Source organism: Eubalaena glacialis, chromosome 13 (assembly GCF_028564815.1).
Source record: "Eubalaena glacialis isolate mEubGla1 chromosome 13, mEubGla1.1.hap2.+ XY, whole genome shotgun sequence".
Taxonomy (NCBI): domain Eukaryota; kingdom Metazoa; phylum Chordata; class Mammalia; order Artiodactyla; family Balaenidae; genus Eubalaena; species Eubalaena glacialis.
In genome coordinates this window covers 29948995-29975831 of record NC_083728.1, presented here as the reverse complement: position 1 = coordinate 29975831, position 26837 = coordinate 29948995, and the positions used below count along the sequence as shown (strand labels likewise).

Sequence of the window (26837 nt, the reverse complement as noted above, 5' to 3'; positions counted from 1 at the left end):
TGGGAATGGACAAGTTACTTGACTTAATGGATCTTGATTTTCTTGTGTGTAAAACCAGGCTACAAAAACTCCAACCTAAAGTGGAGAGGATTAAATGAGAGGATGAACCATGAAAATCTAAGGTTAGCTATTAGGACTTGGAACATTGCAAGGCTCTTGTTAAAAACGCAGATTCCACTGGCCAGGCAGACTGGGGAGTAGGGCAGTCCTGGTTGTTTCTCTCTCCATGTGCAATGGTCCTTGCCACATGCTTAGCCTTACTGCGTGCCAGGCTCACTTCTGATTTACCCTTTTACAACTCATCCTTCCCTCCTCTAAACTTAGTCCATATTCCTGCCAGCTGTCCCCCCTAGAGCACCTCTCACAGGCTGCAGTGAAGTATCATCGGTTGTGCTGTGCCCATCTCCTCCCTTAGACTGGGCACCACAGTGGAACAAGACCATGTCTCTGGGCTCCCACGATGCACCTCACACACATCGAGTAGGTGATCAATAACTGGGTGAAATGAATCAAGATGAGAACTGTTAGCTGGAGAGGCTTAAAACAGAGAAATATCAGAGAACATTCTAGTACAGGGCATGCAGAATGTTTAGATTAAGACAACTAGGTAAGCATCCAGAATTTGTGAGTCACTGAGGAGGGCCTGTGGCTAAATACCACCAAAAGCCAAGGTCGAGCTGAAAATAAACTGATGTTCTATTGGGAAGCTAAGCTCTCTTTGAGAGTTTACTTACACTGTAAAAAGTCCTACCCAATACAACCCCAATTAATCAAAGCTCTCAAGTAAGGGTTGCTTCTCTCTCCTGGGGCTGGTTATCTAAAACCCCCAATGCACACAGAAGGAAAGCAGTCTGTCAGTAGCAAGAGAAAAGGAAAGCCTGTGTGGTTGTCCCAAGACAATCAAGAGCAGAACAGAAAGGAGGCAGAGGGTCCCTGGCAGCTGAGACATAGGGGAGGCACCAGTAGAAATCAGCAGTGCCACAAGTACTGGTTAACACATAATTGAAAATAGATAGTAGCCATTAGCTTCTGAGTAAGATATGATTATACCCATTTAACAACAAGAAAAACAGGAGAGCCCAGAACTTAAGCCACCTGTCCCAAGAGTGCAGCACAGCTGTGAAGGAAAGCTGACTCAATCCAGAATGCCAGGGCTTGGAGCCTGGCTTGGTTCTGCTTAGCTGCTACACATCAGGCAATGTCACTAACCTCAGTGCCTCAAGTTGTCTCACCCGTAAAATAGGGATAATTATAGTATTGACTTCAAAAGGTGGTCATGAAGACTGAAACAGTTAAGAGGTATAAAGCCTTTAGAACAGCTCTTGGCACACAGCAATCAGTGAGTTTTAGCTTTTATTAACAGGGTGAAACTGGGACTAAGACCTTCCGACTCCCAGTCAATACCAATGTTCTACTGTATCCCATTCATTTCCAGGGCCCCTAAATGCTGCCTTTATATCTATGTCAGGGTAGCCGAAGATTACCATTCAGCTCCCTGCCTCTACCCAGGGATCTCTAAACTCGGAGGCCCCAAAGCTGCAGTAGAGAATTCAGAGGTGCTTTCCAGCGGCCTGGGAGGGGGGCACCCAGCTCTGAGCCCAAGATTTCCCTGGGCTCTCAATGGGCTGAGAGGAGTTTGCAGGCCGACAACCCATCCACTAAGACACTGGCTCCCCCTCAGCTTCCTGAGGTCTACCTCCTTCCTTGCTTCCCCAGGCCTCTATGCTCCCAGAGGGAACCTCTACTGTTTTCTGGGACACCCACCACTCATGACCTTGCACGATGGTCATGGCCAAGTCTTCTGCATGCCTCCTGGAGGAAACTCTGCATAGCTTCTTCTAGTGCAGTGTATGGCTCACAGTCACACCGGGCATCGGCGTGCAGACAAGACTGCCTCCCAAGGGCCAAGATTCCCACCCATGTGAAAGCCCCTCCAGGTATCTTGAGTACAGCAAACATCAAATAATTGGTCAAGCGGAACACGTTTTACCAAGTTGGGATAAGCTAGGTTCCTGGCTTTTCCAAACTTCTAATTATTCAGTTTTATGAACCTTGACAGTTTGTTGTGGATTTTTTTTTTGTCTTTATTTGCTGCTATTTGTATAAGGATCAGTGTGCACCTTGTAGAGAGCATCAGAATTTCTGAGTTTGACAATGAGCTCAGGCATGCCTGCTGTCTAAGTGGCAGTAATCTTGAATTCAGTTTTAGGTGCAATCAGGACAGGGTCCTTTGGCAATGGAAACAAGGGGATAAAAGCAAACTGTTAACCCTTTTTTAATGAAAAGTTCTTAAAAGTTAAACAAAGCCACCAACCCATCAACCAAATAATTTACAGAATTGTTAATCTGGTTTAAAAAAGCCTGGGAGGCTGGTTTGAATACTACCACTAACTCATCTGGGGCAAGTCCTGTCTCTTTTCTGGGCTTCAATTTCCTTCCCTGTGAAACAGAAGGCCAGATCAGACATCTAAGATGGCTCATTACCGACTGTCTGAAACTTCTGTTCTCTATTTAATGCTCTGGGTAGGACTTTTTGGTCTATGTTCAGAGAGAAAGGAAGGACATAAGACACAGAAGTCTATCAAAGTTGGAGAAGATGAAGAACTGCATTAAGAAGTCCCCTTACCCCTTTTTTGATATTGGTTTATTCATACATAATTTTTTTAAACTACAGAAATGCCTTCTGGTGGAGTTGATACTCGGAGAGGGGGGAGGGGAGGGGAGACGGACAACCATTCTCTATTTGTTCTCTATTTGGCCAAACTGTGAAATAAATAGCACTCTCTTCTCTACCTATTCATGTGTTCCTAGGCCCCCTTCTTTCAAAGCCCACCTTCTCTGCTAACTTCTGGCTAACTCCTGATTCTCATTCTTGTTAATTTGTACAACACAGAACAAAGCCATTAATGAGCCAACTTGGCTTTTCCTCTGTGACCTTGATTAGCATTTGAGTCTTCTACAGGTCCTCAAACTTCAAATTAAGTTCCTTTGGGACAAAGAGGGGTTTTTTCCTCTGCAAATACCACCATAGGGACCTCAGTAAAAGTTTGTGGATTTGGTTCATTGAGACTTTAAGGCAGATTAACACTTTTCAGTCTATTCAAAATTATTCTAAATTGCAGGAGATGGGGCAAGAGGTGACCGCATCTGTTTACAGGCAGAGCTGAACCAGATTACTTGCAAACTAGAAGGAATCTGCCCCAGGGCATATCAGGACTGCTAAATTTTGGAAGCTGAAGTCAGGAAAACTTAACCAGGAGTAATTTGGGTATTTGTTCTCCACTTTAATACTGATAGCAAAAAGCTCAACGCCTATTAACTGCTTGTTAAATTAACACTTGACACGTAAATCTGAACATCAGTTTATAAGCAGAGGCAACATGCATTGTCTTTACTGCTCTCTCCCTAAGCCCAGAATATTAACTGACCCATAGTAGAGACTCATATATTTAAGACTCCAAATAACTAAAAGGGACATATTAAGTATGTGGCCTAAAGCAAAATATTTCGTTTCTTTTAGGCCTCAGTTTTAGTTCACAAAGGGAGGAAGAAAATACCAGTGTTTCTGTCAACCTGGCACTGCCTACAGTACAGGAAACAGAATGTGTTCCATAGTCAAGTTTGGGAAACTTGAACAGGAACATTGTGAATTTCGAAGGGGACGACAGTGGAAGAAGATTCAAAACGTAGCCTGAACTTACTGAAGCAGCGAATTTCTCCTCATCTGGAGCACGTGTTGACATTCCTAGGCTGCACAGCAACCCTATGACAGAGGAACCCTCACCTTATGAATAAAGGAATGCTCCCCACAGGTTTGAAACAACTTGTCCCATGTCTCATGCAGTCAGCTGAGACAAACTATGACTAAAAGTGAGTCTAACCCCAAAGCCTGTGTTATGCTGCCACTGTTTACTGCGGAGTTTTGACAAATTCTACAAGTGAGGAAAGTTTGAACAGTATATGTAGGGACACAAAGCAAAGACTTCCAACCCAGGTTGAAGTTTCAAAACTGGCATCAATGAGCTGAGGATAGAAGGGGATCCTTTGGAAAAGCAAACTCCTACATCCCAAGGCAGTCATGTAAGTTGGAAGTCCAGACCATTCATTAACCACAGAGAAGACAGTCTGAGAGTGAAGTGAAGAGCCTGTAGAATACAGGTAAGCTGAAAGAATCCCCTGGAAAGTCTTTTTAAAACAAATATATTTACCCTGGAGAGAGGGTGGGCTTTTCAGGATGGATGGGGCAGGGATGGGCAGAAAAAGTAGAAGCCTATTTTGAAAAAGGACCCCGGGTAATATTGAGCATGTCCTCAATCCGCTGTCAAACAACTGACCTGAAACAGGACCAGGAGTTCTCTTGGGATGGGCCTGGAGGATCTTAAAGTCAGGCAAAAGCTCCAAACAAAATGCCCTATCCAACCCCACCCCAAATCCCACCCACTCTTACTAAGGTCAGATCTAGTTCATCCTTGGGGGAGGGAGGAAACCATTACACCTTTTAAAAGGGTTGAGACCTTGAATCAAGACAGATCTGAGTTCACATCGCTTAAGCTATGAAAAATTGTAAACAAACCAGGAGTACAACCATACCTCCCTTACAAGCTGATTAACCTTCCTCAACTTAGGTTCATTCACCTCTAAACCTTAGTTTCTCCACTTATAGAAAGAGAAGAGGATTTACTTTTCAAGTTATACCTCAAGTCACTCTGTAAGAGATCTAGGGCAGAGCTGGGTCTCAGATTAGCAACCTCTCCCCTGAGGAAGTCTCCTCAGGCCTTCCTAGCCCACTGGTTCTCTCTTCTATGAACAGACCCTTGGCTACTTGTAGTCTGAACAAGGCACGTGAGCACTCAGGATGCACACACTCCCTAACTGCAGTTAAAACCCCGAAACCAGGACTAGCCCTCCCAGGACTGCAAAATCCCCTTGCTTCACTGAGCCCCATCGTCCCTATAAATAAAACCACTTGGAAGCCAGCCTCAGAAGGTGGCTGTAAAAGGAAAAAGATGTTAGATGTGTTGTGTGACAGCTCTAGACCCACCTGTGGAGTTATTATTCTGCAGGTCCCTAGAGGACCTAGGCTGAAAACCACCGGTTTGCTTGACTTCCCTGGGATGAAGGGCTGGGGGGGGGGGGGGGTGTCAGAGGAAAAGGAAGACCAGGAAACAAGAGTTAGCAGGGTGGAGCCGGAGGGTGTCAGGATTTTTGGAACCAGACAGGGAGCGGGTGTGGGTGGGTCCAGCAAAGTTTTTTTCTTTTTGTTTGCTTTGGGAGGGAAAGAGAAGAGGCCCTAGAGTGTGAGGGGGCTCGGCAGTTCTTCCACCGACTCTGAACCCAACCCCCTCCACTCCCAAGTCCGACCTTAAAAGTGCTAGACGTTTCATAATAATGGTTCACACTTATGGATCACTCACTACGACAATGGTTAGCACTTAATGAGCCCTTGTTATTAAAATACCAGCTAACGTTAGTGCCGGGGACTGATCCTGGATCCGGAGAGGAGAGGGCGGCCCGAATGTCTGGCCCGGAAAGGAGGGTGTGTCGAGTCCAGGGCGACAGAACCGGGACCAGGGTCTAGGGGTCAGTTTGGGCCGAGCCCAGCAGATTCGTGGGTCCAGGCCATGCGTGGCCAGGACGGCCCTCGGCATTCCTACCTTTGAGCGAGGTTTCCACCAGGCGCAGGTAAAGCTGCGAGCTCTTGTTGCCGTGGCTCATACGCTGGGCTAGCCCGTTGCGCTGCAGGACGCACTCCTCAAACTGCACGACGTTTTGGTGGCGCCGCTTGAGGCTGGTCAGGGCCCAGAATTCGGCCAGCGCCAGCTCCACGTTCTCGGGGGCGTCGCAGCGGATCTTCTTGACCGCCACCCGGGCCCCGCTGCGCCCGGCCACTGCCTCATACACCACGCCGTAGCTGCCGCGCCCGATCTCCGCCAAAAGGCTGTAGCGCGGCCGCGCCGACCCGCCGCCGCCCTCCGGCCGCCGCCGCGCCAGGTAGGCCTCGCCCGGGGCCTCGGCCGCCACCGGATCCATGGCCTGGGCCACCGCCGCCGGCCTCAGCTTCGCGCTGAGCGCCCGCGGCACTGGGCTTCGCCTTTTCCGCTCGGGGCTTTGTGTACCTCTGCGGGCGCCGTCCTCCTCCCCCGTTTCCATGGCTGCGGGCGGCGGGGGGAGCAGCAACGGCGCTGCCCGGGACCCCCCTGCCTCATCCCTCCGTCCGGTCCCGGGACGCGGAGGAGCGGGACCCTGGATTGTGACCTGCGGGCGAAAGAATCGGTTAAACGACCAGGCCGAGGCCGGGAGGCAAGCAGCGCAGGCCTCAGGGCGTCCCACCTCCTCCTCCGGCCGCCACGGCCCCTTTAAGACGGAAGCCACGGTTGCTGACTAAACGGGGGAGGGGAGGGGGAAGCGGGAAAGACGAAACCACGGGGCACTGGCTCAGAGGGGGAGCCGGAAAGAAAAGCAGAAACTCCCCGCCTTTTCAGTTAATTTATTGTATAGCAATACGAGAAACAAGGACTTGCAGCTTTCACGACTTATGAAAATCACCCTTAAGAAAAAATTCGGACTGTGGAAATCTTTTTTTCCGCTTGGCTCCCTCAGGGATGCCCCTCCCCGCGTCCCACCCTGTGTTCTCCCGGGTGTAAACAGTCCATTGAATTAAGCCGGAGTGGAGCCCAGCGGACCGACCCAAGTCCCGCCGGGCTGCGGGTGTAAGGGGTTGGCTTAAAAGTTCGGAGTCCCTGAGCGCGCCCAACCGGGGACGCAGCTGCCCTCCCCAGACGCCCGAGGCGGCGGGCGTAGTTCCAGCTTGGGTGCTAGCTTTTACTTCGCGGACCGCGCCCTTACCTGGCCTGCGCCCTTCCACTTCCGGGCAGCGCGTTTCCCCCCTAAGGCCCCCAGCTGGGGATGGTCCGCTCCGGGCCAGGGCTGCTTCGGGTACCTGGCAGCGCGAGAGACCGTGGCCCGGGTCGGGCGTGCGACAGAGCCTGCTGCTGCACGGGTGACGGCAGCGGTGCTCTCGGGGGACAGCTGGGCGTCAGGACTCCCGCGGCTCTCCACGTGTTCGCGCCAGCTGAGCCCTTTACGTAACCTTTTTATATAAGCCGCACGTCCCGCCCGCACTCGGGCCAGCGGGGGCTCCTGGTGGCCCATCCCCTGGGAGGGCAGCCGAGTACGGCGCCGCCGGGGTCCTGCCAAGGTCGGCCGACCAGCAGCAGCCGGGCTCACCCACGCGGGGCCGGGGCCCAATCACAGGCGAGAACACCCAACCAACAAAAAACAGGCGCCAAATTCCCGCGATCAGGCTGCGGCCTCCGGTCTCCGCAGCCGCCTGAGCACCGCAACCTCCTCTCTTCCTCGCCTGCGCTGCGTGAAGAGGAGCTGCACCCAGTAGGCCCTAATAAATACTGATTGGTTGATTGGATTGGTCGGTTTAATTGATTCATAGGTTTTGCCTGGGAACCGCCCGCACTGGGATGGAATCCACGCCCCGTCTCCTATTAAGCCCCTTGATCCTGGGCAAAACATTGCCCCACTTGGAGCCTCAGTTTCCCCTTCTGAAAAATGGGTAGACTCGGCCTTGCCTCCCAGGGTTGATAGCCCCAAATAAAAAAAATATATAAATATATGTTATATAAAATATTAATATATAAATATTAACATATAAATATTTAGATTTTGGTATAAATCTAAAGTGGCTAATTGGGTGCAGGGCTGAGAGTGCTGAATGTAAGCTCCATTTAGACATGAATTTTTAAATATTTTGTTCACTGCTTTGTACCTCAGTGCCGAGTAGGTGCTCCATATTTATAAACTGAATCTACAGATACTGAGTGCCTGTAATGTGCTAGGCACCGTTTTTGTTCTAAATTGTTGGGGAAAGAGCGGTGAACAAGACAGTCTCTACCTTAGTTGAGGTTCTGTGCCTCGTCAAATCGTATGGGTGACTTTGTGCAAATAACACTTTCTTGTGTCTCTTGTCCTCATCTGTAATATGGGAAGAACCGTGGTTGAAGGATTCACTGAGGTTAGACAGTTAAAGCACTTAGAATAGGACAGGGCCTTGCACACATTAAATGTTAGATATTATTAAATAAATACAAAAGATCATTTTTGACAATGTAAGTGTAATAAAGGAAAAGAATGAGCTAAAGAGTGCCTGGAGGTTGGGGACAGGCCACTTTTGTTAGTGTGGTCACTAAAAACTTAACTTTTTTTGGATAAAATTTCAAATTTACATACAAATTACAAGAATAGTAAAGATTCTCATATTTTTAACCATAATAATTTGTTATATTTTACTACATTTGCACTATCATATTCTCTTGTGTATTTGTTTGTGTATGTATTATATATAATATGTATTTGTACTTTCTTTTCCCCCAAAACCACTTTAGAGTAAATTTCAGACATCATTCCCCTTTAATTCCTAAATATTTCTGTGTGTTCTTCCTAAGAACATGGATATTCTCTTGCAAAATCTCAGTACAGTTATCAAAATCAAGAATTTTGACAATAATACAGTTCTTTAATATGTCTTCCATATTTAAATTTTGCTAATTGTCCCAATAATATAGCTATTCCCTACTATCCAATCAGGATCACTTTGCATTTAGTTGTCATGCCTCCAGAGTTTCCTTTACTCTAGAAAGGCAGTTAATTACTCAGCTTTTCTTTGTCTTTTATGACCTTAACATTTTTGAAGAGTATTGGTGAGTTATTTTGTAGATGTCCCTAAGTTTAGATTTGTCTGATATTTTCTCATGATTAGAATTAGGTTATGCATTTTTGGTAGGAATGGTACTGAAAGGAGTTGTGTCCTCAGTGTACCACATCAGGAGGCACATGGCATTTTTTTATTCCAATACTGATGATGTTCACTTTGATCATTTGGTTAAGGTGGTGTCTGCCAAGGTACTCCACTGAAAAGTTACTATTTTTCCCTTTGTAATTATTAAGTGTCTTGTGGGAAGATATATTTGAGACTATCCTGTTCTTCATCAGACTCTCACCCACTGTTTTTAGCATTAATTTATGGTTCTTGCCTGAATCAATTACTCCCATGGTTACAAAATGCTGATTGGAAGGCCTCTGTATTAGTTTGCTAGGGCTGCCATAACAAAATACCACTGACTGGGTGGCTTAACAGGAATTTATTTTCTCACAGTTGTGGAGGCTAGAAGTCCAAGATCAAAGTGTTGGCAGGTTTGGTTTCTCCTGAGACCTCTGTCCTTAGTTTGCAGATGGCTGCCTTCTGGCTGTGTCCTCATAAGACATTTTCTCTGTGGGGATATCTTTTCCTCTTCTTATAAGGACACAGTCGTATTGGATTAAGGCCTACCCTAACTGGCTCATTTAACTTAATCACCCCTTTAAAGACTTTATCCCCAAATGTATTAATGATACATTCTAAGGTACTGGGGGTTGTGAATTCCACATATGATTTTGGCAAGGGTGGGGAGGGGGGAATTAAGTCTATACCAGTCTATAACAATTAAATCTATAACAGTGACACGAGCTGAGACCTCAAGCCAGCCATGCTAAAACTAGTGGAAAGGCATTTCAGGCAGAGGGAGTAAGTACAGAAGCTGTGAGGAACATGATTGATGTCAAATTTAAGCCAATGGGTGAGAATGTGAAATGGTACAACCACTTTGGAAAAAAAAGGTTCGGCAGTTTCTTATAAAGTTAAATATATATCTACCCTATAGCCCAGTAATTGCATGCCTAGGTATTTACCCAAGATAAATGAAAACTTGTGTTCACTAATACACTTGCATAAGAATGTTTATAGTGGCTTTTTCTATAAGTCCCAAACTGGAAAACACTCCAATGTTCATCAATAAATGAAGGGATAACCAAATTGTGGTATTTTTGTACCAAGAAATGCTGTTCAGTGGGGGGAAAAAAAAAAGGAATGAAGTATTGATACAACATGGATGAATCAAAATAATTATGCTAAGTGAAAGAAGTCAAGAACAAAAGGGTATATACTGGATGATTCTATATACAATTCTTGAAAATGCAAACTAATTTATGGTGACAAAGCAGATTAGTAGTTGGGGTGGGGAAGAGGGGATGGAATACGAAGGGACTTGAGAAACTTTTTGAGGGGATGGATATGTTCGTTATCTTGAAATTACCTTGTGATACTTTCAAGGGGGGAATATGTTCAAAATACTTCAAATTGTACACTGTACACTTTAAATAAGTGCAGTTCATGTACATCAGTTTTACAGCTTTACCTCAATACAGTTGTAAAAAAAAATGGGGAAAAAGAGTACATACTATTTGATTCCATTAATGTAAGGTCAAGCTACACTGATCTATGGTGGCAGAAATCTTATCAGTGGTCATCTTTGGGTGGGAATTACTGCTAAGGGGCAGTAATGCATACCAACTAGAAGAACATTCCATGTCAGGGGGAAGAGCAGGTGCAAAGGCCCTGAGATGTAGCACCCAAAGAGGCCAGTGTGACTGGAGCGCAGGGAATAAGGAAGAGTAGTGGGAAGCAGAATGGTGATGCTTCCTTCCCATCCCCGCTACTTCAGGGGGTGAGAACACCCAGGGGCAGCTGGCCCTGTGGTGGCGGGGAGGGGTTCTCTGGGAAAGCAGTAGGCTCTGGGCTGGGAAGGAAAGGTTGGGTGAGTGGAGGAGTGTGGAAGGGATGGAAGCTGGGAGAAGGCTGAGACTGCTCCAGTGGGCTGCGTCAGAGGGTAGTGAGAATGAGGAGGGGGCTTGGGAGTTGAGGGTTGGGGGCTGGAGGTGGCACAGGGCCATGGCAGAGAATCGTCTGAAATGGCGGTTGTAGCAGGGGAGCTCAGGATGGGAAGGGGTTAAGGGGAGAGAAGCTGATATGGGGTATGGGAGGGGCTGTGGATGTTCTGAAGGACAGAAGCTTGAGGTGGGTGCCTCAGTGGAGGGTGTACTCTGAGTGGGGGACGCTGGGGAGGGCTGTGGGGAGGCTATGCCATTGGCTTGAACTCCCCTTGCATGATGGAACTGGATTTCAGAGGCTCCAAGAGAGCTGTCTCCAAGAAAAACTGGAGCCTTTCATGCTTCCTAACAGCCCGAAGCTCACAACAATTACAGGGAGATACGGTTGACCCCATTTTATGAATGGGAAGATTGAACCTTGGAAGCTGTCACATTACAAGCAAGTGGAATAGCTGAAATCTGATTCCCAGCAGCCTTGGGTTTTGGTGCCCAAACTCTTAACTTTGACACAAACCGGGGTTCTCCAGCTGAAGTGCACCTCAGCATCACCTAGACTGCTGGATCCCACCCCCAGAGCGGCTAACCAGTAAGTCCTGGGTAGGGCTTGATTATTTTCATGTCTCACTAGGTCCCAGGTGATGCTGATGCTAATGTTGTTGGTCCGGGAAGCACACTTTGAGAACCACTGCATTACACTAAACTGCCCCTGGACTGAGCACAAAGCTGAGGCGATTATAGAGGATTGGAGTTCTGGCAAAGAGTTTGAGGATGGATTGGAGCTACTCACAGAAAACTAAGCAAATAAGCCAAGGTGATTATTAAAGCCAAGAAAACAAAGACAATTTATAAGAAGAACATTGTAATCATCATAAACTACAACACTCAGCTGGAAATAATATTACATTGTCATTATAATGTAAGAACAGTACATTGATTTAACCAGAAATTATGATATAATTATTTTGGGAAAATTGGAGAGGGAGGGTGTGTGTGTGTGTGTGTGTGTGTGTGTGTGTGTGTGAGAGAGAGAGAGATAGAGAGAGAGAGAGAAACTAAATTTTTATTCTCCATAGCTGTAAGTTAATAGAAAAGGTCTAAAATTTTAAAATCTTGAAGTGACACCATAGTCAGGTATAAAGAAGTAACCATACAATGAGTTATTGCTTCATGGGATGGGACTTAGTGGTGAGAAAGGGGATTTTTGTTATAAGCCTTGTAATAGTATCTAACTCGTAGTAGTAATTAACTCAAACATTATGTATATTTATTACTTGGATTGAAATTGAAATTAAAAATAAGAGTGGGTGTGGGCTTTGGCCACCACTGAAACAGCCTGTCAGCTTGGTGGCGCTGTTCAGCTTCTGGCCATGAGGTGCTCCTCTTGTCCTCGAATCACCTAGAAGCATCTGGAGGGCTACAAGTAGTAAGTACCGAAATCACACCCTGGGGACACCACACTAGAGACATTGCACTCAGTGAGACTCAACAGAGAGGGCCTCTTGTTTATTTAACAAGGGTCTGAGTCACAGAAAACAAAGATGGAAGCAGATACAGCCACCCTGTTTCCCAAACTTAATGGATTGTTCTCATTTCACATGTTCTTCCCATCAGCCACTTCAGGGCTCCGAAATTCCAACCTTTCCTCCTCTCCCTTCTGGGAATGTCATAGAAATTCTTTGTCAGGCTATCATCTGAGTATTTGCTGCAGAAAATTGGTTGCTAAGTTCTTAGGAGTTGTTTATGGTTTTTAGAAAGATAAAGGAATACAATGAGCTAGCAGGGCAAAGTCCTTGATTCTATAACTACTGGGACATTCAAAATAAACTATTGGGGAATCTGGTTGAAATGTACACAACCATAAGGCACCAAAGTACACTCATTGATCAAAGTATGAAGCATACAGCCTTTTAGGAAGGCAATTTGAAAATTTATTGTCTATTAATATATTTAAAAATCCATACACTTTGAACCAGCAATCTCATTTCTAGGATTTATCCTATAGAAATACTTACCCATTAGTGGAACAATATATGTGCTGCAAGAATTTTTATTGTGGTCATTTGTAATAATAAAATATTAGAAATACTCAAGTGCCAGAGATGGGATTAGTTACATACAGCCACATATTTGAATATAATGTAGCCATCAAAAAGAAGGAGTTAGCTCTGTATATGCTACAGAACAAGTATTCACAACATATTGTATATGTTGTGAACAAGTATTCACAACATATTGTTATATAAAAAGCAAATGTAAACTAGGATCTATAGTATAACCTCAAATTTTGTTTAAATATGTATAAATAGTTGCTAGCCTTCATTGAGTTGTTTCTCTGTATTGGGAGCTGTCCTAAGTGCTCTGTACATGTTAATTTATTTATTCCAATACACTGTAGGGTAAGTTTCATTATTATCTCCATTTTCCATAGAAACTGAGGCACAGAGGGGTTATGTGACTTTTTCAAGGCCATAGCACTAAGAAGTGATGGAGCTTGGTTTCAAACCAAGGCATACCTGATTCCAAAGCTCATGGTACTTACATGTTACATGTACTTACATGTTAGTTTCTACATACATAAAGGAAACATTTGGATAAATAATACTCTAGATGCCAAGAAGAATTCTCTCTAGGTGATTCTTTCAACACTTCTGTATTATTTGAACTTTTTATGTACATATTTTTGGTATTAGTTTTTAAGTACTTTTTTGTAGATATGAAAAAACAATAAAATTCAGTTTAAAAAGAATGTGCAATAATGTAGACTGCATCTCATCACTCATTTGCTCAGTGAGTACTGATTAAGTTCCTACTGTTTGCTGGATTAGGGACTGAGATGAATGAAACCCAGTTCCTGTGATGGAGGAACATAGAGTCTTGTGAGGACCAGAAAGAAGCAGCCAGTGCTCAGTCTTTTCTGGCTCTATTGCACTGTGACTTTCCTTTAGATTTTGGTTGGCCAGAGAGAAATGAGGCTGCACCATAGGTATCAACACTCAAAATTTCCTCTTTCAACTAATGGAACCAGGTGCTATGCAGGGCCTGAACATTATACACTGTCTTTCTTCCTCTATAGAACTTACTATTGGTTCAACCAACATTTAGTGGGCATTAGGCCCTGTGTGTGAGTTGGGGATCCAGAGATGAATAAGACAAGTTCTCTGCTGGTAAAATCTGGTGTTGTGAGGAAAACTGCTATGTTTCTAAATAGTTATAGTTTTCCATTGATGAAAATAATGATTCCAACAAACATTTAAGAAGTACTTACTAGGCACTGATTCATACACTTCTTACATATACTAATTTACTGAATTCTTAACCCTCTGAGATACTATTGATATTATTATCTCTGTTTTACAGATGAGGAAACTGAGGCACAGAGAGTTTAGGCAACTTGCCCAAGATCACACAGGTAGGATGTGGATGATCAGGAAATTCCAATCCAGGTAAATGCTTAGAACAGCACAACCAAACAGCCCAGCTTGTGGGAGAGCAATCATGATAAAAATAGTATTAACAACTGTAACAGTACCTGTCACAAACCACACAGAGCTTTGTGGGTTTTAAGTGTTTGTACATACATGTCTCAATGTTAGGTGATCCCCAATATAAAGTGATCCTCCCATATTTCACAATGAGAAGGTTGCAAAAAAGAAAATACTTGGGGGGCCATCTTGAATATATAAATTCTTAAGGCTGTAGATGAAATAATCAGATGTCTATGTATAATATTTAATTTATTATTTTAGGTATGCACATGCTTTCAAGATTATTAATATATTATTTAAATAATGTTATTTAAATATATTATATATTAATAACTAATATATTAATTTAGAAATATTGGGTTTTTTTCCTAATCTGACACTTTACAAAACAGCTTTATTTCATCTTGTCCTGTGAATCTTTGATCTCATATCTTTATTATCACTAGGGATAGTTTCTGAATCACCCAACGCACTTTCTAGATCACATACATTTCACTCCTAATTTGTTTGTGATCCAGGACTTTCTGAGCCTTTATATAATGCTGTCATTGAAATATTTTATCCTTAAAGTCCCAGTTCACTCAATCTTAGGACAGTATTGTTTTTCTGTTTGCCCTATTGGTTTATATTTGTGATCACAACATCCTAACATTTAATGGATTACTTTTAAAGTCCTCTTTATAAAGCTTGCATCTTTACAAGGGGTATGAGATCAGCCCCTAGTATAATGACTACATCTGTGTCAAAAACTGTTTTGTTTTTTTTAAACCCCTTCCTTCAGGTGACTTCTATAAATTGGTCTTTTGCAAACAATACTTTGTTGTTGAAAGTTATTGAGAGAGTCTAGGGAATATGAAAGACTGTGAGGCTTCGTAAGAACTTAAATATTAGGCAACTCCCAATTTCTTCTGAGGGATAATTTTTGGGGAAAACCATCCTGCCTTATATCCAGGTGTAGACGACACATTAACCTTATCTGTTAAACTTGGCAAACTTGCCTGTACAAATCTGTATAGTGGGCACTATCCTCACTTAACACATGAGTAACTTGAAACTCAGAGGTGAGGTGACTTGCCCGAGGCACCTCACAAGTGGCAGAACTGGAACACAACTTGAACCCGAGTCTGTCTGATCCTCTTACCCAACCTCTCCCATTAAAGCACCGGGCAAGTTTCTAAACCACTTTCCTAATTTAGATTGCTGGCCCTGATAAGAATGTGGGGCTGTGTTGACAGAATACTAACACTGATTAATTTATTGTTCTTTTATTGCCTTATGCTTGTATAGCTGTGTGCAGTATTTCATAAAGAGAATGGCAAAGCAATTTGCAAATATAAAACCCAGATGCTTAATTTTAATTTCTGGGTTTCTGTTTCAAATTTATTGTAAAACAAGGCAGGTTGTTTATACCGTAAATAAATGCCCCAGTGTCTATAAAGATCCCTGGAAGCTGCTCTTAGGTCCTGAAGTGGCATATTTGCTTACATTTGTTTTGTTCTTGAAAAACAACCCCTTCAGGTATGAGGTGGGAAGAGTCAATGGTACCTTGTTTGGGGGTGCAAGTTCCCCTACAAGGCTGTGCTGGAGCTGCTTCCTCCAGGCTCCTGAGAGCTGTTCGTGCACATCTGTCCCCAGCTCTGCTCAGTGACATCACAGCAGCAGCTGGAAATCAGCCAGGTAGGGAGTATTTACACCATGGAAACTGGCAAACCTTACAAATCAAGGTTCCTTCCATCCTCCCTCGGCCCCTCCCCCAAATAATTTAACCTCCTTGTACCTTGTGAATAGCAAAAGTACTTCCCTTCTAGGTTTTCTGAAGATTTAGTGAGATAAAGCATGTAAAGCACATGGCACTGCTTCTATGTTTACTTATTTAGATAAGTAATGCATATGCCGGGTTGAAAAAAATCAAACAAACAAAATGTTTACAGTGAAAAGTAAGTTTCCTTCTCAACCTGGACTTCCATTCCAATTCCTATCCTGAAAGGCAGACTGTTTCTCAGAATCTTTTCAAAGATGTGCTCTGCATATATAACCATATATACATGTATACAAATGTGTATATATATATTTAATAGGTATATTTGTTTTTTGTTTTTAATTAATTAATTAATTAATTAATTTTGGCTGTGCTGGCTCTTAGTTGTGGCATGCGGGACCTTTAGTTGGGGCACGCATGTGAGATCTATTTCCCTGACCAGGGATCGAACCCGGGCCCCCTGCATTGGGAGTGTGGAGTAGTCTTACCCACTGGACCACCAGGGAAGTCCCACAAATGTGTATATATATAAATATATATATATTTATTTATATATATATACACACACGCATTTTTATTTTGGCTGCGTTGGGTCTTTGTTGCTGTGTGTGGGCTTTCTCTAGTTGTGGTGAGCGGGGCGACTCTTCGTTGCGGTGCATGGGTTTATTGAGGTGGCTTCTCTTGTTGCAGAGCATGGGCTCTAGGCACATGGGCTTCAGTAGTTGTGGCACACGGGCTCAGTAGTTGTGGCTCGTGGGCTCTAGAGCGCAGGCTCAGTAGTTGTGGCACACGGGCTTAGTTGCTCTGCGGCATGTGGGATCTTCCCGGACCAGGGCTCGAACCCATGTCCCCTGCATTGGCAGGCGGATTCTTAACCACTGTGCCACCAGGGAAGTCCTATATATTTTTTTAAATGGCAGCATTTTACAACAGTGTTCTGCCCCTTGACATGTGCACACACACACGCACACACACAACAAGACATATACTTCTCTATCTCTATCTATCTATGATTATTATAAACTGGCTTACATAGATCTAACTTGGTATTTTTAAGGGCTGCCCATTACTCCATTTTTGGATGCACCATGGTTTATTTAACCAGCCCTCTGTGGGTGACATTCAGGTTTTTCCCCATCCCTTGCCAGCACAATGGGCATTGAATAATCTGTCTTTTGCACACAAACATGAGTGTATCTGTAGACTCAATTCCTGGAAATGGAACCATTGGGTCAAAGGGTACAGGCATTTAGAGTTCTGGTTTGATTGTCACATTGCCTTTCAGGAGTTGTACCAATTTTCTCTCCAACCCATTGTGTAGGTGAGTCCATGAATCCCCACAGCCTTGGGACATGGTCCGACTTCTCAATCTGTGCCATCTGGCACCCTGGATAGGTAAATGGTCCTCATTATTATCATTGATGGAAAAACTCAGGTGTGGGAGTGGCCCTTGGGCACTGGAGTTCTGTGAACTCTGCTTTGCAGGCTCTTTATCATCCCTGTTTTTCTTGAGTGAAATTTCTCAGGAACATTAAGGATCAAGAGGGTGAGAAGCTCTAGTGCTCTGGGAAGCTCTAGTACAGTTTGTTCCCTGTCATTGTAACAGAATCAGCTTTTTGAAATACAGGCCTTGTCATCTTGCTCTCCTCTCTAAAACTTTTTGTGGCTCCACATTTATCAAAGTTCTTGGACTAGCAGTGCCAGCATCCCCTCGAACTGGTTAGGAATGTACATTTTCAGGCTCCTCTGCAGACCTAGTAAATCAGACACTCTGCAGGCGGGGCTAAGCTTCAACAAGCCCTCGGGTGATGCTGTTGTGCGCTCAAGTTTGAAACCACTGCCTTACAGAATGAAGTGGCCCCTTTCCACCATGTGGCTCCAACCCACCTTTCCTACTATATTTCCTTCTCTGTCCCACAACTTCTAAACACACCTAGCTACTGGCTTCTCAAACCTCCCTCCACTTTCTCACCTCTGTGCTTGGAACAGAAACCTCTAGTTGTCCCCCAATTTCTTATAGAGCAATAGAAGCTCGCATTTTATTCTTTTTTTTTCTTTTCTTTTTGGCTGTGCCACGCGGCATGTGGGATCTTAGTTCCCTGGCCAGGGATCAAACCCATGCCCCCTGCAGTGGAAGCATGGAGTCTTAACCACTGGACCACCAGGGAAGTCCCAAAGCTCGCATTTCCCAGCCTCCCTTGAAACTATGTTCTGGCAAATGGTTTGTGAAGTGTGCAACTTCCGAATTGTCCCCTCTGAAGGAAGGAGCATGCCCAGCCTTCTGCTTGCCTACTTCCACTGGCTGGAAGGCAGACGTGATGGTTCTGAACCACGAAAACAGGTGAGGGCTGGGCCTCAGGTATGGTGGAGCATCAGGAGGGATGGGTCTGGGACCCTGACACTGTGGGGTGACCATAGAAGCCAGAAGACCACTTAGCCTAGACTGTGATAACAGAAAAAGATAAACTTCCATTTTATTTAGCTCATTGTTACCTGAGGTTTGCATGATCGCAATCGACTATCTTCCCTAATACAATGCCTTCGGGTGTTCTGTTCCTCCACTTGCCTGGCAACAATCTTCTCTTTCCTTTCAAGAGAAGCTTTTAGGGAGTCCGTATTATTTTAATAAGAATACTGACATTATTTGCCTCTTTTACTCTCAATTTTCCACGTGTGTACAGTGGAATTTTCCATAAGCTGCATGACATGTGATATCACAACATATTAATGTAGAATCAGATATGAGAATCCAATTGTCTATGAAGTCAGACATTAAAGAGATTTGTAAATTTGTAAAACATGGTTATTCTTCTATTTTTTGAAAATATACTTATTTTTCATAGGAATGTTTTGTTTATATTAACACATTTTTTATTTATGTTTATTATTGTCTTAAAGATAAGTCAATAAATAAACACTGTTAAAATGTCTCCATTTTAATTTTGAATATAGTAAATACCAGTTGATATAGCCTACATAAATGAAAATCTCTTTGTGGCCCTCAGTTCTTTATTTAAACTTTTCATTTTGAGATCACTGTAGGTTCACGTGCAATTATAAGAAATAATATGGAGAGATCTGTGTACCCTTCACCCAGTCTCCCCTGGTGGTAACATCGTGCATAACTTTAGTACAATATCACAAAGAGGAAATTAGCAGTGATACAATCCACCCATCTTATCCAGATATCACCAGTTTTACATGTATGTGTGTGTGTGTTTAATTCTGTGCATCTCTATCGCACGTGTAGATTTGCATGACCGCTACCAGAGTCAAGATACAGAACAGTAGTCCCCTTGCAAGGATCCCTTGTGCTGCCTTCCTGTAGCCACAGCCACCTCCTTCCCTCTCCCCTCCCTAACCCCTATTCTCCCGCTCTATAATTTTGTCAGTTCAAGAATATTATATAAATGGAATAATTCACTATGTAACCTTTTGAGGTTGGCCCTCTCACTCAGCATAGTTCCCTCGTGATCCATCCATGTTGTTGCATGTATCACTAGTGTGTTCCCTGTGTTCCAGGCATGGATGCACCACCGTTTGTTTAATTGTTCTCCTGTGGAAGGACATTAGGATTGTTTCTGATTTCTGGCTATTATGAATAAAGTTGTTATGAAAATTCATGCACAGGTTTTTGTATGAATGTAAGTTTTCACTTCTCTGGGATAAATGCCCCAAAGTACAATTGCTGGGTAGTATGGTAAGCACATGCTTAATTTTGTAAGAAGTCACTGTACCTTTTCCAGAGTGGCTGAACCATTTTACATTCCTACCAGCACTTTATGAGTTTCTGGTTTCTCTGCATCCTCACCAGCATTTGGTGTTATCATTATTTATTCTTTTACCCATTCCGATAGTTGTGTAGTGATACCTCATTGTGATTTTAATTTGCATTTCCTGATGGTAATGATGTTGAAAATATTTTCATATGCTTGTTTGCCAGCTGTATATCCTTTTCAGTGCAATGTCTGTTCATGTCTTTTGCCCATTTTCTGATTGGATTGTTTGTTTTCACTCTTGAGTTTTGAGAGTTCTTTATGTATTCTAGATACCAGGCCGTTGTCAGTTATGTGGTCTGCAAACATTTTCTCCCAGTGTTTTTGTCCTCTTCACAGGCTCTTTCTCAGAACAAAAGGTTTTCATTTTAAAATGATCCAATTTATCTTTTTTTTTTTTTTTTCTTTATGGATCATGCTTTTGGTATTAAGTCTAAGAATGCTTCACCTAGCCCTAGGTCCTAAAGATTTTCTCCTATTTTTTTTTCTCTATAGGTTTTGTAGTGTAACATTTTACATCCAATCTTTAATCCATTTTGATTAATTTTTTTGTTAAGCTGTGAGGTTTAGGTCAAGGTTCGTTTGCCTATGAATGTCAATAATTTCTAATGGATCCTGGGACCAAAGATTTGAGAACTGCAATAGGTGTATGAGGTACTCCAAGACAGGTATGTGCAAAGTGCTATGGAAAGGTTAACTTTGAGCAAGGTAGTTCTGGAAGACTTCCCAGAAGAGGTGACGTTTGAGTTCTGCTTTGGAGAATGGATAGGATTTTACCAAGCAGAGGAGAAGTCTTGTTGCTTTCCTCTGTCTTCCATAGCCAGAGATATTCTCAGTGATGGGGTGATTTTTAAAAGAGGGAAGTATGGAAAATAAAGAGAAGGACCTAAGAAATCAGGCAGACCTTGATTGAAATCCTCCTTAACTAGCTAAGTTACCTTCCCTAAGCCTCAGTTTTCTTATCTGTAAAATGGGGGAACAATTCTTTCTTTTCAAGGAAACTGAGGATTAAATGAGATGTATGTAAACTGGCAAGCAAGGTGCCTGACACATGGTCGTCAGTCCATGAATTACCTCCTCCCACCCTTTCATGATTCCGTTTACCTTTCCTCCATGTGATGGAGTGAGATCCTTTCTTTGATGTTCAGCCTATGCTTAATTTCATTCTTTCTCCCCCATATTGCTCTAGATGAGTGATTCTCAAATTTTAACTATATGTCAACTCACAAAACTGATACTCAACATTTAGTTACCGAGAGCCTTTTAAAACACAGATTGCAGAATTTCTGATTTAGTAGGTCTAGGGTAGGACCTGAGAATTTGCATTTCTAACAAATTTCCAAGTGATGCTGATGCTGCTGGTCTGAAGACCACACTTTGAGAACCACAGCTTTAGATATTCCCTTTAATTGTCTCAATAAACTGTATAGAAGGAAACAAAATATCCACATTCTATATGTAAATAGATTTTCAAGGAAATGCTTGTTGTGTTTGTTTTTCAAAATTCGCAGAAAACTCAGTGGGGAGACTTCTGGTTTTAAGATGGCTGACTTTTGTTTTGTTTTTAATTTCGGCAAAAAAACACGTAACATTAAATTCAGCATCTTCACCGTTCTTAAGTGTGCAGTTCAGTACTATTAATCATATTCAAGGGTGGCTGAGTCTTGTTTCTATCCTGTTCTCTTCGTATAAAAGCCACACCAGACACAAGGAGAACATGCAAACACCCTCTCTATCTTTGATGAAACCAGGAGACAGCTCCAACCCTGAGACAATAAATGGAGACAGGAACTGGGTTGGGGAGTGGCAAGTGATTTGGCAAAATGGAGGAGGGTCAAACCATCCAGCCTAAGAAGCGGCATATATCAAGGAAGAGCCCGTTCACCCCGGAATCCCGGAAGGCTCAGGAGCTGGGAGAACCAGGTAGTGCAGGAGGTGGAGATGAAGCAGGAGAATTGACCCAAAGTCTCTGTCGTGGGGTATCTTGACCCCTTGCTGTCAGGCACTCACCCCTCAGAGGATACCTGGGATCGAAACTCTAGAGAAATTGAACCCGAGAGGTCCCAGGTTTAGTGGCCACAGTATAGGGAAAAGGTGGGGGCATGGTCGGGGCTGGACTAGACTTAGGGGTTGACTAAAAAGCTGCCCCCTGAATGATGACACCCCCAGTCTGTTCCCAGCCGAGCTCCAGAATATATACACCTAGGCTGATTAAGCAACAAGCCCTGCGCACCCCACCCCCCTGCAGTAAGCAAGGGATTTGAGCTTCACTTTATAAAGAAACCCAACTGCCCCAGAGAAAAGACTGGCTATTGTGATATTTGAGTCTTCTCAGAAAAATCTGGCTGGCCACTTACTTACCCTACAGTGAATCACGTCAGTTTCATGCCCTCTTCATGCTTGCCAAGCTTTCAGTCAGCTTTCACCTGCTTCACTTTAAAATAAAGATCATTAGTCACTTGAGGTAAGTTTCCAGTCTGAACAAGAGAGACCAAAGAAAATACTGCCTGAGAGGCAGTGCTTCGCTGTGACTGCCACTTTGACATTCTCTTGGCCTGTTCAGGCATCTGTGAATGAAGGATTGACTTATGTAAAGGGTCTTAACTGAGATCCCTGGACAGCGGGTGTCAGTGTGTGCATATGGGCTCAAGTCTGGGGTAGAACCCACCAGATCCCCTGGGGGTCTGAGATGCACTAAGAAGTGATGAGCCACTTATTGATTGGATTTCTAAGTTCTCTCACAGCGCTCATTCCTTGAGTATATTTTGCCCTCTCACACCTTGGGAACTCTGCCCACACAGGTACTTTGACTGGATCAACTTTTCCTTTATAGTGGAGTTAATTCCTACTCTTCTTTCTAGACTCATCAGAAACATTGGGTTTTCTAGGAAGTCTTCCCTGACCCCAACCTCCCTTGTGGGTTGGGTGATCCGTTGGTGCTTCCTCAGACCTCTGTACACCTTCCTCATCTCCTATAGAAGGATGTGTCTGCTGCCTCTGGATGCAAAAGCCCCTCTTCTCCCAACAGCCTAGCTGGAGAGCTGAGTAATAATATCCCGGCAGCACCTGCTTGCCCAGTCCCAGGATAGAGCACTTGTTAATTGGGCTGAGAGCTGGACTGGATGAGTGCTCAGGAGTAGATCAATTCAGGTCTTTGAGTTACACTTTAAAGCTCAGCAGAAGGCAGAGTGAGCTGGCTGGAAAAAGAAACAGGGGAAGATAGGGCAATTATTAAAACTCTTTTTGCCTCTGTCCTTAGCTGTTTTGAATACTGTGAACATGAACTTAAACTTGGTAAAGGGAAATCAAGGTCAAGGCAACACCTCCACCCTCTGATTCAGCACCAGATGCTAGCATCTGTCAGGAGAAGGGTGTGAAGTGTCTGAGTCAGTCCAGCCCTAAACCACATGATATGTGGAATAGACATTTTATTTTTATTTGGGGGCCACCCTGCATCTGAACCCTTTTGCTATATTTGGAGAATTTCTCATGTTTTGAGTCTTCATGGAAGGCAGAGACCACTTCATTTCTGTCACAGAGGTTTTAATCTCTAACATTTCTTTTTCATTATTTCTTAGAATTTCCATCTCTCTGCTTACATTGCCCATCTGTTCTTGCATGTGGTCTACTTTTTCCATTAGAGCCCTTAGCATATTGATCAAAGTTATTTTATATTCCCAGTCTGGCCATTCCAGCATCCCTGCTCTTTCTGAGTCTGGTTCAGACATTTTGTCTGTCTCATCAAACTGTGTTTTTGCCTTTTAGTATGCCTTGTAATTTTTTTGTTGAAAGTCAGGCTGGATAAAAGGAACTCTGGTAAACAGGTTTTTAGTGAAGTGGTGGTAACGTGGTAAGAGCGGAAGCATTCTATAGTCCTACAATTATGTCTCAGTCTTCTAGTGAGCCCGTGTCTCTGGGCTGTGAGCTTCATAAGCACGTCTCAGTTTTTCCCTCCCTCCCTTAGAGGGGGCAGAATGTGTAGAGAGGGCTGAAGTTGGGTATTTCCCTTCCCCCAGGTCAAGTAGGCTCTGATAAAACCCCAACAGGTTAGGCTCTGGTAAAATACTTTCTCTTGAAGGCTGGTCTTCTGTTAAGAAGAACAGAATGCTCTGGCATATTTTAAAATACAGTATACTTCCTCTCCCCCTGCCAGAATCATGAAGGGATTTCTATCCCATATTCACTGAAATTCCAATATTCACTGTGAGAGCCTGGTTGAGCTCCCAGCGGTGAAACTCATAAAGTGTGGGGGCTCCTCCCGTAGAGTTTGTATCTCTCAGTCTTATGCATGCTGAGCTTCCAGCAATCTGTCAATTACAGTTCAGGTTTTCCTACCCTGGCACTGGTTTTGTGGAGGTTTCTGCTCTAGTAAGTTTGACTCTCTGTATCTACCTGTCTCTCCAACTTTGGGGGCTGAAATTTGCCCTGTGACCTCATTTCTCTTACAGACCTAAGAGTTGTTGATTTTTCAGCTTTTTACTTCCTGTTAGGACAGAGTGACAGCTTCTGAGTTCCTTACATGCTGGACTGGAAACTGGAAGTCAGTGGTTTTTTTTTTTTCATTGTGGTAAAATATACATAACATAGAATTTATCATTTGAACTATCCTTAAGTGTCCAATTCAGAGGCATTAAGTACATTCACATTGTTGTGCAACCATTACCACCATCCATCTTCAGAACTTTCTCATCATCCCAAACTGAAACTCTGTTTTCACTGAGCAATAACTCCCCATTATGTAAGCACTAACTTTTATATTATTCTTGATGCTGTAGTGAATTACTATGTGTTATTACTATGTAGTGTAGTACTATGTAGTGATGCTGTTGTTATTACTATGTAGTGAACAACAGCAGTTGTTCTATTAGGATGTTAGGCATCATTCTGAAGAACATTTGTGGTGGGGCATCATAACATACTTTATGAAGGGAGCTGATGGGATCAACATGTGTGTTTTAGGAAGAAAGGGTCAGTGATTGGGAAAAATTGGGGACTGAGTGTGAAGCTGACACTCCTTCAAGTCAGAGCTGAGCAAGCTGCCCTGAAAGTCTGTCCTAAATGGGAACATTTATCAGTGTAAATGTCCTGGGTCCACATTAACTTCATTTCACCAGTTTTATTGTTTCATCTGCCCAGGAATGGAACCTTGAAACTCCAGAGAGATGAGTGGGAAGATTCCATGTGCTAATCTCTTTTCCAAATGTAATTGGCACCTGAACTATGAAGCTCTCTGCTTCCAAACGCAATGTTAACAGAGCCATCCATCCTCCTTCCCATCTAGTGGGCCAGCGTGCCACTGTAATGCACGTTCATTGCTCCAGCAATGGAGACATAGTGGAGTTGGTACAACCTTTCTGGAGGGCAATTTGGCAATATGGATCAAAAAATTTTAATTTGTAGAAACTTCAGCCCAGCCATTTCATATCCAGGGTTTAATTTATCTCAAAGAAGTAACTGGACAAATGTGTAAGGATGCTTGTACAAAGATGTTCAATGCAGTTTTGTTTATAATTGTGAAAAATTGGAAACATTCTAAATGTCCAACGATAGAGAACAGTTTACATCCATTATGGCATACACAATGACATGTCTACTATGTAACTGTTGCCAAAAATGAAGTAGAGTTGTATGTAAGGGAAAACCTCCATAGTATTAAGGCATATCCTGCAGAATGTTTCCCTGGCTAATGTTTTCCCAGTAGAATGACTCTTCATTTATAACACACAAACTTGATAGTGTATATGTGTCTCAATAGCAACTTTTTTTTGGCAAATGTTTGTATAGGAAGGCATTTATATTTACATCCCTAGAACTCAATAGAACATTTTAAACCAAATTACTTGGGAGAAAAATGTCTCACATTTTATCCCAAATAAAATCGATAGCTCAGAATTACATGTAGAAGTATTGAAAAATCAAGCAAGTGACCCAGACCCTCTAGTACCGAGGGATTCTGGCTGATAAGTGCAGTAGAAGTCACTGGGTGAGACCCCCAGGAAGGCTTTTGTAGGGGAACAGACCCCACTTTCTTGACCTGTTTGGCCTTTTTGCCCCTTGTCCATTCTTCCTGTCTGGAACATTGACGTGTTGCCTAGAGGTACAGCAAACATCAAACAATTCTGAGGCAACAAAGCTGAAGATGAAAGTCTTTGCACTGTGACAGAGAGGAAAGGAGGAAAGAGGAGGCATACCTAGGGATCCTTGCTACATGAGACATATAAGCCTTTCAGTTGTTCATGCTTCTTTTCTCATATTTTCTGCCATATGCTTCCGAACACAATCCCTATACAATTGTTTTCATTTCTCTCTTTCTAAAAGCAAATGATAAAAATTATGTACCAATGAAGCAAATGATAAAAATTATGTACCAGTAGATGAATCAAATAAAAGAAGATACAATAAAAAAATCAACTGAGTGATAACAAAGGGTTTGTGCACCTTGGCTGTTGGTAGCAGAGGGAGAGGCCATGACACTATACCCTAAGCAAATGTTTAGCAACCAATTTAATTGGTTGGATGATCTGGAAGTAATGCTAAGCATCTTACAGCCTAACATATATAGTTTTAAAAAACGTGTGTGTGTGTGTGTGTGTGTGTGTGTGTGTGTGTGTGGTGTGTATACATTTTCCTGAGTTTTACTAACATTTCAGGAAATTGGTTGAAGGTTTTGAGCTAATGTGTGTATAATTTTTCCTATTTAATGTAATGGAAATAGGTTTCCTTTTGGCATTTTCATAAAGAATATCTGTTTTTTAGGACCCAAGTACTGATATTAAGTGGGATATGCCAGGACTGGGAGGGGACCCTGCTGCCCTGAAGCCAATTCCTATCTCCATGGGCTCTCTGGTCCCCAGTTCCAGTTTCACCCTTTCCGTCCCCCAGGGCCCTGGATTTGCCCACCTGCTGACCCTTGCAGGGGCTCTCTAGACCCTGACCTCATCTGGCACAACCACTGGACCCCTTGCTCCTGCAGCTGAGCTGGGCCTTCCCCCTTTTAGGATCTCCCCCTTCTGGCCCCCAGAACCCCCAATCTGGGGAGAGTAGCTAATTTCCAGATTCCCAGCTGGAGCCCGCAACTGTCTGACCAGTTCTTAATCCTCC

At 43.4% G+C, this 26837-nt stretch overlaps 2 protein-coding genes across 2 annotated transcripts in view; one reads left to right on the top strand and one right to left on the bottom strand.

Annotated features, from left to right (window-relative positions):
- The window catches only part of STK35 (serine/threonine kinase 35), a 44957-nt gene extending 37740 nt beyond the window's left edge, over nt 1–7217 (bottom strand). Inside the window, exons 1-2 of the mRNA XM_061209237.1 lie at nt 6847–7217; nt 5655–6255 (exon numbers count right to left, since the gene is read on the bottom strand). Coding sequence (XP_061065220.1) covers nt 5655–6255; nt 6847–7152 — 907 coding nt within the window. The 5' untranslated portion in view covers nt 7153–7217. The remainder of the gene's footprint in view (nt 1–5654; nt 6256–6846) is intronic.
- A 6925-nt stretch (nt 7218–14142) lies between these two features.
- PDYN (prodynorphin) overlaps nt 14143–26837 on the top strand; it is an 83980-nt gene continuing 71285 nt past the window's right edge. Inside the window, exon 1 of the mRNA XM_061209315.1 lies at nt 14143–14159. The gene's annotated coding sequence lies outside the window, so the exon portion shown is untranslated. The remainder of the gene's footprint in view (nt 14160–26837) is intronic.